Source organism: Apis cerana, linkage group LG6 (genome assembly GCF_029169275.1).
Source record: "Apis cerana isolate GH-2021 linkage group LG6, AcerK_1.0, whole genome shotgun sequence".
NCBI classification, from domain to species: Eukaryota; Metazoa; Arthropoda; class Insecta; order Hymenoptera; family Apidae; genus Apis; species Apis cerana.
In genome coordinates, this window is record NC_083857.1 from 8242798 (window position 1) to 8255153 (window position 12356).

Genomic DNA, 12356 nt, shown 5'->3' on the forward strand with positions numbered 1-12356 from the left:
TTGGTGCACGTACACACGCGGGGGCAAAGGGAAGAGAAGAGAGAAACGGGATCGAAGCCGGTGCCGGTTGAAAGGACTTATCGTGTTGAGAGATCGCGAGCAGGAGGAGGAGCAGGAGGAGGACGTTGTATCGGAGCCCCCATCGGTATTGCAGATCCCTGCGCTGAAAGAGGCCACAACGTAAGCCTCGAAGGCGCACCGGGGGCGCCGCATAGGAATGGCCATAATACCCTCCCTTCTCTCGCTGTTCGCGTTCCCTTTCCCTCTCGAAACGGAGAAAAAGGATGTAGACGTACAACGGTAGAAGGGGTACGACATTTCTGCGTACATATATATATATATATATTTTATCGTGCACATATTGCGACTCGTTGTTCGCGGCCGTGCCAAGCCGCACAACGCACACGTACGTACGCCCCCTTATACGCGCGTGTTACACGAACCGTGTGTCCCGGGGAACGGAGAGACGCGGAGATACATGGGATCGAAGTTACACACGGATGCGGCAACGGTGGGCGAGGCGCGGTGGTTGGAGGGAAGAAGAAGACGCGGGGGAGGAAAGAGGGAAGAAGGACGGGGAGAAGGGAATAGAAATGAGAGTAGCAACACGGGGGGGGCAAAACATGTGTGTGCGTGGAGAGGTCGGCGCGGTGGCACAGAGAGGCTCGATTTTTCCGATAGCGAATTTTGCTCTTCGTTTTTCCTCCCCCTCTCCCTGTCCCACGCGCACCCTCTCATCACCGATTCACCCTATCTCCCGACGTGCACCACGTTTTCCCCGGCGTACCATTCATTCCTCCGCCCCCGCGCTCTTTCAACCACCACTCCTCCCTCCTATGCAACCTTCTCTCTCGATCCGCCCGTCTCCTCCGCGCTATATAATACAGCGAGCGGGCTCGGGCGACCAAACCGGTGGTGCCGCTGCAGACACAATAAAAACGTGGAAAAAGCGATGGCCAACGTACACGCGGACGGACGTGAACGGGGAGAGAAAGAGCCCCGCCGATCGTGTATTAGGTTACCCTTACGGTGGCGGGACAGAGGAATCGCGCCGGTTTTCAGAGCAGTTATTCATGAAGCACCTGACGAGATTCCACGACCGCGATTCCTTTTTTCTCCTCCCCCCTTTTCGTAGAGGGACAAAGGATACGACGAATCCTGAAGGAGAGCCTTCGTAATCTTGCTATACGAAAGAAGGATCCTTTCTCTCCTATTCCGAAAATGGTTGCGCGTTCGATTTTAAATAACCAGCGGCGGCAAATTTCGAGCGCGCCAATTCCGCGCGGGATTGGGAGGGTAGCATTAAGCCGGGGAAAAATCGCGATACACGAGATCGCGGCGCAACGCGTGAAATCCGCGCAGGAAGGAAATTAGTAGAGAAAATACGAGCGCGGCGGGCAGGGGCCACGGTATCGACCGGTTCGACGAGTATTTTGCAACGCTTTTTCGCGGATGTACTCGTTAAACCGATAAATGAATAATGAGCAGACTATACGGGGTCGAACACGACGCGAGCCGGCAGGCGGGGGAGGCGGGGGATGAAAAAGATGGGCGGGGGCGGCGGCGGGCGCAACGAGTCGAACGCAAAACAACGAAATCGAATCACTCTCGGTGGCCGCCGGTACTTTTCATGCGTGAATTTTCCGACTGCTCGACACGTATTGCAGCTGCGGAATCGCCGGTAATAGCTTTAGCAGAATCGAGAGTAATGCCCGAAAACATTTACAATACGCGTCGCTTGCCGCGAATAAAAACGCGGTGATCGTTTAGCGGCGATAATACGCGCCGCGCGTACAACGCCAACAACAACAACAACAACAAGAACGACGACGAACCCGGTAACAGCGGCGCTGGATAAATGGGAAAAAGGAAAAAACAACAAACGGAGGAAAGGGAGAGGGAGGTGGGAAAAAGTGGGATATGATCGAGCGAAAATTCGAGTATGGTGTACGAACGATGGAATATTGTCGTCGGTTGTTGTCGTATCCCAATTGCTCGCCTGTTGTAATTCGACGATATTAATGATACGAATTCGATCACGATCTATTCGAATATTATTCCATCGATTTCCCTACAAATTCAACGATCACGACGATGCATGTTAGAGTTAGACAACCTTTCATCAAATAATACCCGCGCACTCTGCAAATTTTGCTTCGCCCAAATCAATCAATTTAACAATTAAGATTCGTTCGTTTTAAACCTTCCATCTAGAAATTCGATTCTGCAAAATTCGAGCGCGAACGTATTAAGACGTAAACGAGAGTTTACGCGCGGCATCTCCTTCACGCCCGTGCGCATTCTCTTTTAACGAGGGAGCGCGTGTAGTAATCCATCCATCGTGCGGCATCGATGCGAAACCAGTGATTCGAGACGACAATTATCGTACAGGTATATAACAGGAAAACGTAACAGGTCGACTGCGGTCTGATGGATGATGATGATGACGGTAATTGTCGGGAATTACCCGACGTTAATTACATCCAGGGCGAAATCGAGCGCGTTTACACCGCCATTCGCAGACACTTGCCAGACTGACCGACCAGCCGACCGCGTTAATACACGCCCGATAAATTCGATTCGAAACGTCACCGCGTATCCCGTCCAGATATTTTACCCTCTCGCGTCGTCAGAGTTGTTACTCATCTCATACCACGTCCTTCGACCCCTGTACATACCCTGTACATATATATATGTATGTACATATACTCTTCATTCCCCAATTTTCCTCCCCTTTTTCTTTTTGCATCGTGTCCATCTCTCTCTCTCTCTCCTTTTTCGCTCGCGCACGGGTCCGAGTTTCGTCAAACGCGGACGATTAATCGTTTCTCGATCGAATGTATATATATATATATACATACACATAGGAAATGCATGGTGAAAGGGTCGGTTTTGATTTTATAAAAGCGATCGAGCGTGAAATTGTGGCGTAGAAATACGATCGTGTAAACAGCATCTGACGGTCGTCCAACATTTTACAATGAATATCGGTTGGAATAATTCCGATGTAACCGGTTCGCTGTGAAAACGTTCGGTTTCGCGGCGGATACGGGCCGAATCCACGGCCTCTCCTCCTCCTTCGTGAATCTCGAGAGTGGAAATTCGATCGTTCGACCCGATTCATCACGGCCGAGACGAATCGAGAAGACGGACATGAGCGATTCCTCACGGCCTTGTTCCACTTCGCCTGGTCGAAATAAAGCTCGAGCGTAAATCTCTCGTAGGAATTTATCGGCGACGGGAAGGGGAAAAAATCCTGCCTACTTGTCTTTCCACGGGAGTCGTGTATCCCCCTCGCTATAAAACTCGAAACTTCTTTGGTTTTTTCTCCTCGTTCGTGTCATTGAGAGAGAGAGAAAGAGAGAAAAGATTGGAACTTTCAGAAGGACGCGCATCTTTATTTTTCTACGTACAATTAGAGTAATTTTATAAGAAGAGAAAAGCTATGAATTTAAAGTAGCTTGTGTAATTCGTACAGTTTCATTGTTCCATCAATATTATGCATCGATATTTATTCGCGTAACCCTGTCTGTCGAAATAGAAAGGTTGATAATCTCGAGCGAATTTTCACGGTTGTTCCTTCATCTTTCACCCTTTTCGTACGTTTTTCACCCCGAGGCTTTCCCAACCGACGCGAAGCCCGAGGGGGCTGCACCCGGTCGGGGACAGAAAGAGAAAGAAAGGCGGCGGAAGCGGAGGAAATAAGCGGAGGAAGGTCGGCTGCTAAATATTCAATAAACGCGAGCATTATTCCTGGCACGTCGACGCGAAAGCTGGTTCCACGGAAGAGTGGAGAGTGAAGAGGTAACGCGAGAAAAATCGCGAGCAATGCGGGCGAATGGGTTTAGCGCGAGAGGTGGTCGGAAGAAACTCGATGGAAGAGGAGTTATTTATCCTCTCGTGAAAATCGAGATTCTTCAACTCTTTTCTTTCTCGTGTGAAAAAAATATTATCGAACAAAGATTGCACGTGTTTAAAATAAAAATACATCCATTCCTCGTCCCTACTAACGTCACCAATTAAGTTGCTACCACGAAAACATCTCTCTCCTGAACACGTGACCGTCGCAGATTCGACCCCCTCCATTATGCTATTTTCGTGCACACGATCCTCGATTTTCGACTCGATAAATTTTCATGGCCGCTCCTCCGTAAATGAATCGCATTTATATAAAAACGACGAGGACAACGTCAATCGTTAACGTGCGGGAATGACGTTAAGCAAAAGCAAGCACGAAGCTTTCCGCTTTTGGTCCACTAACGCGAATCGTACGCTGCCATTTCTCTCTTTCTCTCTCGAAGAGGAGGAGGAGGAGGAGGAGAGGTCTGCTCGAAGGAGAGAAAAATCGGGATATTTACAATGGCGGTCACGATCGAGCTACGAGAAAACGGGAAATTCAAATCGGCCGATCGCCGCGATGAATATGGATGTCGGGTATATAGAGGAGGGGGAAGGGGCAAGAAAAACACGACGGGGAGAGATCTTTGTGATGCAAATCCCGCGACAGTACTTTTTCTTTATTAATATCGAGAATGTGTTTTTTCCACGGGGGTGCATCGCGTTGAAGAGGGGAGCTCTCTTTCCTCCTTCTCCATCCCCCTTCTCCTCTTCACCCGTAGCCGGGTTAATTCTCGATATCAAACGAACCACTTCCAATCCTATTTCTGTCTGTTTACACGGCAAACAGATCGGTCTGGGGCCATTAACAGGCACCCGGGAAAGTATTACGTGAGAGGGAAGGAGAGAGGGATATCCTCCGTGGCAACCTTGCGCCATTTTTCTTTCCGCTCTTACGATAAATCCCGTTAAGATACGGTCAAAGAAGTGACGTAATCTGTGAGCTCTGTCAAAGGGACTCGTGAGAAATGTAATTTTTCCGTGCAAACAGTGAAATGTGACGTGAAACGGACGCCGATATAACCACGAACGATAGCACTCCCGATATCGGATGGAGGACGACTATTTCGAGTACTAGAGAGGAGAAAATTCGACCTAGATGACTCCAGTTGACGGATTGGAAACTTCTTTCTTTCAATATTTCAAACACATTCGAATAAACGTCATTCAATTAACGATCGATTCGAATATCGTTATTTATAAATTATCATGAACCGAGAAAAACCATTGTTAAACAACATTCTATTGTATTCTTCGAAAAATATCATCGAAAGCCTCCACCAAACGTACCCCTACTATACTCCAATACAAAAAAATATATATATATATTTCCACGAAGGGTTAAATCAATCTCACCGGATTAATCTATCCACGAGGCATTCATTCGCGCGATACACATCCCAGAAGAAGCACGAGGAGCAACGCGCTCAATAATAAAGGGCTCGACCGGTGCCTCCACCCTTCCCTTCCTCCCTTTTTCTTCGTCCAAAGGTCGCCGGAAGAAAGCGTCCCTTTCCCTCGTGCAATTTGCATGTTATTACCTTGTTTACATATTTATTCAATAGGGCAGGATTCCCCCAGGGGAGGGGAAGGGGCAGATCGGCCCCAATCCCTTCCCTCCCTTTAATTTCGGATTAAGGGTCACGCGCGAAACCACCGAGGCGAGCGATTAGTAAGTCGGGGCACGGATATTGGCCGCTGCCTCGTTCGTACGCGGCCGCGCCATGAATGAAAACGTAAATTTCGACGAAGGCACGGCTCTATCGCGCGTTAAGTCAACGAAGTAATTGCTATACCCGGTGCTATCGGTGCACGTGCGTGTAAAACAGGTGCACGCGAGCGTAATCTCAACACAGGTGAGCGAAAGAAAGGGAAGGGGACGACTCGTACACGTGTGTGGGTATATCGAGAGGGTACAGGGTGTTTCGGCACAGGGCACGACACCCTGTATTCGATGCAAAGGTTTTTTGACAATTTTTTAATTTCCAGCAACCATAATCATTTGCCAGAGAACGTTGATCAGGTTGAAAATAAATTATTCCATTTTTATATATATATATATATATATATTTACGCGTAAAATGTTGAGGAGGATTTGATATACTTGCATCGGATATTGATCAAGTTTGATTGATTGGCTCGTTTGCCAGAGAGTCAAAGAACAATTAATTATCACGGAAATGGAAAATTGTGTGATAGCCAGCCGCGTGAAACAGCGTGTACACGCGCGTGCATGCACGATTGGCGGTATCTATCGGAGCGGTTCGATGATACTCATTTGAAATTCAAATGAAGACGATGGGAAGGGCTTACCTGTTTATGCATTTCCACGTTCAGCCCGTAGGACATCTCGTAATACTGAAAGAATAAAAGAAAAGGAAAAGATGTATTGGACGTGAGAGAGGTGTAAAAAGGCGGCGAGAGGCGTGCGCGGGCGAGGAGGCATGCTGGATACAAGCGTTAAACGCGACGATACGCGGCGCGTGTGAAATCTTTTCCCTCGTTAATCTCCTCTCTCGTCCACGCGCACGCCTTACGATCTACAATGAATGATAGTTTCACAATTGCAAAAAAAATCTCTTGCTTATGCTTACACTCGCTTATCATCCATTCATTAAATAGATCGTATTTAATATTCTTTATTTTTAATCCCTTGGACAATTATCGGTAAAAAATCCAGACCAATCCACTTTGACCACGAATTATTCCTGCTTTATTTTTATTTTTATTTTTGAACAATTCTTGGGAAAAAAGAAACAAATTAGACGATTTCTAGAAGATCGTTAAATCTGGAATACAAACACGAAAGATCGCAATCGTAAAAATTTAAAATGCGACGGACGCATCGATCCCCCGAAAAACACACTCACGCTCGTTCCTACGTGATACGTGATATATATCGAAGGAGGAAAGAAGAAAAAAAAGAGAAGAAGTAGAAAAAAACTCGCGATCCCGATCCAAGCTGATCGAGATAAAGGGAATTTGTGCCAGGAGTCCGCCGATAAATAATTTCGCTGGCGTGCAGCAGCAGCAACCCGAACGAAAAAGGGGGAGGGAAGAAGAGAAAAGGAAAAAAAAAAAGTGGTCGAGAAGGCATTCTGGTCTCCGATCGAATATATATTCAGCTGCAACTTATTATGCAACGCGTGATTCAATTGCACGATCCCGGCCGGTGGGACGAGTAGAGCCGCCGCCGCGATCCGATCTCGACGATCGATCTTCCTCCGAGCTAATGGAACCTCCACTTTGTATTAAACGCGGCCCCTTATATAACTATATAACTACTATCCTCTTCCCTCCCCTCCTTCGATATTCGAAAATTCCATCCAGGCGGGGATCCAGAGAGACGGACGTCTACGAATCCGTTGAAATATCGCGAAAGGGAAAGTCGATCGGGCGGGGAGGAGGGTTGGATGTAGCCGGTTAAGCCGAGCGGAAGGATTCCCAAGGGCTAATCGAATTATCGAGTTACCTAAACCGAGATGCTGCTCGAATTCGTAATAACGTCTAAAAGAACCCTTGGAAGAGGGTCTTTAGGGGGAAAGGAGAGAGGGAGGGGGACGTCGAGGTACACGGCTGCCGAGAGCCGAGATTACATCGATCGAACGAGATTACGAAAAGCGGGCCAAATTGAGCCGTAATGCGAGATCTTGGCCAGGAACCTGGAGGATAAACCGCGCGGAGAAAATGAGAAAAACGACCGTAGAATCGTTTCTTATCCTACATATATATATATACACATAGTCGCCCAAACGATTCTGCGCGTGTGTATGCGTATATATATAATCGCACGCGTGTCCCGTGCGTGTACGCGGCCGTCCAAGACCGGTTTCTCGTAACATCGTATCTACATCGTGTGTACAAGATCCCGGCTCGGGTATGCTTTAACTAATTCACCTACCGGACAGTGGTTCTCCGTTCCTGCAATTCGATACATTGGAGAGACGAAAAAGAAGGGGGGGGAAAATTATTTGTTAAATCGAAGAGAGAGAGAAGCGTCTTTGTCTTTAATTTTCACGCGTTGAATACGAGTAAAAAGAATTGTTGAAGGAAACGATTACGAGTTTCATTTATTAAGAATGAATCGAATCGAATTTTAATAGTTTTGGATTCTAGTTGCTTAGAAATCGAGGTTTCTTTCCGTTAAAAACTGGAATAATAACACGTTTTTCTGTTTCGTTGCACGGTTACGTTACTATTTCTTCCGTGTGCAATATTCTTTTTCTTTCTTTAATCGCGGGGGTTTTTATTTCGCCGGCTAATATCTATAAAAGTGGCCGCTTTGGGGAAGAAAGGTAAAAAAAGTTTGAAAGCCCGAGAATCCGTGAAAATATCCGTATACAGAGGTAAACAGCTTCGAACATCGTTTCCCTCGATATGCATCTTTCAACGGTTACACGGCAGAAAAGCACCACTTTGGGATCCACATTTTTCTCTCCCCACGGTAATCAGAATACGTTCCTACAGTTTGGCCAACCATTCGAAAAATTCCCTACACGAATTCCCTTCTTCCTCGAATCCCTGAAACGTTATTATTCATGTACAACCGATTCCCGAAATCGTTGAAGCTCTGAGCGAGCGTTGGAAAAAAAAAGAGGAAAGAAGAGAAAATGATTCTTTTTCGATTAGATTAATGGATATTTATCTACGAAAAGGGATATTTATTATAAACGACGTACGGAATGTAAAGATGCGAAAGGATTGAAACGTGTATATTTGTCCATCCTCGAACTCTCTATTTAGCGGACCACTCGGTCTTCCATCCCCTCAATTATGACTCATCTTACGACTCGCGTTTCTGAGTCATCGTACCGGCGGAAGAACGTCAATGGGACGTGCGTGGCGAACAAAAAGAAATTTCGTTTCACGTTTGACGGACAAAAGGAATGAAGGAAACATCATGTACCGTTTTAAACAGAAAATAATAATAATAAAATCTGATATCTAAGAGTATCCAAGATATATATATATAAAAATTAAAAGAATTAACCCAAAATTTATCTTCGACGTTATTCCCGATTTCCACAATTTCAGAGAGAAAATTGTGGAATAAAGAAAACACTCCATTCAAGCTCGAATTAAAAATTACGATACGGAAAAAAGAGAGAGAGAAAAGAAAACGAGCAAGGAGTAAATGATAAGGGAGAGAGAAAAAAACCGCAGAGATCGTCTCTCGCGGCGACTCTCTCGACGAAGCAATTACCCTTTAATTAATAGACTTGTCCCCGTTGAGAAACGTTCTGGAGGTCAGGATATCTTAATTATCCCGAGGCTGGAAACGTAACTCGCGTTTAACACGTACACAGGGCGAGGAAGGGTGGTGGTTGTTGTTCCGGGCGAGGGAGGGTGTCGTCGATTCGGGTTGGCGAGATGATAAAACGGTGGCGCGGCAATAAACGTCGTTCAGCCATTAAACTCGCCCGAATTCGGCGCCCACACACACGCGCGCGCCCTTCTATTTCCACCATCGTACCGCCGCCACCCCCTTCCCCTCCCGTATCCACTCGCCGACCGTTCGTTTGCATTTTCAAATTGAACCGGCTTTACGCCGCTATCCCGCAGTTTTATGCCGCATCATCGTGTCCACATTATCGAGTTAAGCCCGTTCGGGAAATTCAATCTGCGACGATCTCCACGACGGGCGAAATTTGCAACGAGTCGCCGAAACAGTGGCGGAGGCAGTCGAAACTCGCGGAAAGGGGATATTATTGGATTTCTGGAGATGGGACGGGAGAGGAGGGATTCGTGTTTCGAGTTCGCGCGTATCCTTTATTTAAAGAGGGAAAAAAAGTACAGGGAGGGGAGAATCGCGAAACGAACCGAGAAAACTATATAGGGATAGGGTCCTGGATAGGGATGAAAACCCCTCGAATCGTCGCATAATCCCTTTGGAAGCTGCCGTGGAAACGAGTCGTGACGCTTTCATTCTCGAATAAACGACCGATATCGATCGCGATCGATATCTCCGCCGTGACGAGATACGCAAGACTAATGGACCCTCGGCTTTCTCTCCGCCGCACACCCTGTTGTCCCGTCCCTTTCACGAACCCTTATCCCCCTTTTTATCTTCCCCGATGGAAGATCGTGGCCCCTGTTGGACGAGCGCACCCTCTTCCACAAAGCATCCGCCACTCTTCTGCCCTCCCCCTCTCTCTCTCTCTTCCTTCACCTTTACCTGTTTGTCGTTCTTCCTCCCTCGCCCGACTTGCAAATTTTGCCCTCGATTCGATCGGTCTCTCTCTCCGATTTAATCAAGGAAAACACTCGAAACACTCGATACACGCACACATACGTACGGATTGGACACGATGATTGCATCGAATATCACCGCTTTCGAATCTTCGATTCTAAGTCACGATTACGAGACGGTTCGGATGACGTTTGCGGGGATTCGATCGAGATTCTTTGAAATTCTTCGTTTTTATCCGATTATATCGTGGGAACGGATTATTATGGGTAAGGAAGTTAATTCGGGTCTCTCTAACTGGATACGTTTAACAAAACTTGTTATATAACTAAGTAAAAATGGTAAATATTTCCTTATAATTTACATCGACGGTGATAAATTTCACGAGGCATACACAAAACAATTAATGGAATTATTGGATAAAACACCGTTAATAATCGATACTCGAAAAAGACGATAGTAATAACTTGTAATAAACTATAATTCTCTAAAAAAAATTTAATTATTCCGCATTGTTATCAACGAAATATCAATTATCATATCATCGATAAAATACTTATATACACCTTGTACTTTCTATTATCCCCTCTCGATACACAAATTCCAAAGGAATATTTTAGATAGAACTATCCGATAGATCCAAACTCCATCGATATAAATAAGAAATACACTTCTCTATTCCCTCGACCAACGTGGACTTTGAAGCCGTGGAGCAGAAGGGGCCGAAACTCGCACACGGGCCAATTGGGAGGAGGCCGGAAGGTGCACGCTCGCGTGTTACAGCGATTGCATAAATTCGTGGCCGCGCGGCGGACACGGGATCGGTGTTAACGACCCGAGCTCGGTGGTCGTTCGCGCCGGCACGATTCTATTAAACGGTCGTCGTCATCCTGGCAATCCCCGACGCCTGGGGGAACCGTTGAAATCGCCATCCTTCGGAATTTAACGGCACACTTTCGACAGGGCCATCAAACCGCTCGCCCGAGGAACGCGAGGAACACCGCTCCGAGTTTTACGAGGAGGATATCCAACCATTTCCACGATAGGTCGTTTCCTTTTGGCCGGGATTGTTTGCCAAAGTGGGAATTAAGAATCTTTTCTTCGTCGAACGATCGAGGCGAGGAGAAGAGGGTTTGAAATTTGATATTGCGAAGACTCTTTGACTCTTTGATCTTTGAAATTCAAACGTGAGATTTATTTGCTTCGATCCTTTTTCATCCTTTTTGCCGGGGAACGAACTCTCGTCGATTGGATATGTTTCTATCGATTATCACACGGGTTTACTATCTAGATATTTATCCATTTACGAAATTTTTCGTCGAATCTCCCTTCAAACGTTTCGAGAATCGAGGCAAAGATAAAAGATGGAGAATGCGTGGAGTTGTTGGGAAAAAGAAAAAAAAGAAAAGTCAATGCGCCGCGTTACTGAAACTACGCCATCCGGTAAGCTTCAAGGCGATCTATTCCGCGGCGGTTCACGCTCGTAAAAGTTCACGAGCTCGACAATTACATGAAAGAGTCGTAAAAGCGTAATGCCCCGTGGCCAGAGTTCTCTACCATCGTATAACGACGTCGTATACGAGCATCCTCCGCGACCAACACGGTTACACGAGTCTCCGCGTCCGTGTCGCATCGGAAACGAATTCCCGCGAGCGAGAATCGACTCGATTTCTGGCGAATAGAGAAAGAGAAGGAAAAGGAAGGAGGGAGGGGAAAAAAAAGAATAAAACGGAGAGAAACTGCGAGCGGGACGAAAAGCGAGTGTTGGGAAACGAGCCGTGGCGGTTATAGTGGTTTTTCCACGTGGAAAAGTCAGTGGGCGCCGGAAATACGAAACCAGCGTTTATATACTCCCGGAATATAAAACATCTCGGCCACTTGCTCGCAGTGCATGAACACGAAAGCCTTTAAAACTCGGCTGCGGACGGCACCGAGTGGAAAAAAGAAGGTAATTCCCCGCTGTAAAAAGAGGAGAGCAGACGGTGGGGATCGTGGGTGGGGAGATCCAGTGATATTCAACTGCTAAATTAAGCAAAAGGTTTCGCCGCAAGGATCTCTCGAATTTTTCCTTCCCTTCTTCTTTTTCCCCCCCTTTTTCTTGCGCTGTCACGGTATCGATTCCATTCGGGAGTTAATTAAGATTACACGACGAGGCGAGCACCGTGTCTATTCGAGCGTGGTAGTCTGTCTCTTCTCATTAGACGTCGAATGTCGAATCGAAAACGAGTCGTGGGCATATATTACCACGACGTTTCGCCCGGTATCCGGCCTT

At 46.7% G+C, this 12356-nt stretch overlaps 1 protein-coding gene across 6 annotated transcripts in view; it reads right to left on the bottom strand.

The window, feature by feature from the left end:
• Positions 1 to 12356, bottom strand: part of LOC107993806 (protein groucho-like) — a 116448-nt gene that overhangs the window by 61415 nt on the left and 42677 nt on the right. For 4 of the 6 annotated variants that reach the window (XM_017050429.3, XM_062076904.1, XM_017050428.3 and 1 more), the window contains one exon: positions 6211 to 6255. The exons of the other annotated variants lie outside the window; for them this stretch is intronic. In XM_017050429.3, the coding sequence (XP_016905918.1) occupies positions 6211 to 6255 (45 nt within the window). The remainder of the gene's footprint in view (positions 1 to 6210; positions 6256 to 12356) is intronic. 6 annotated transcript variants of the gene reach the window in all.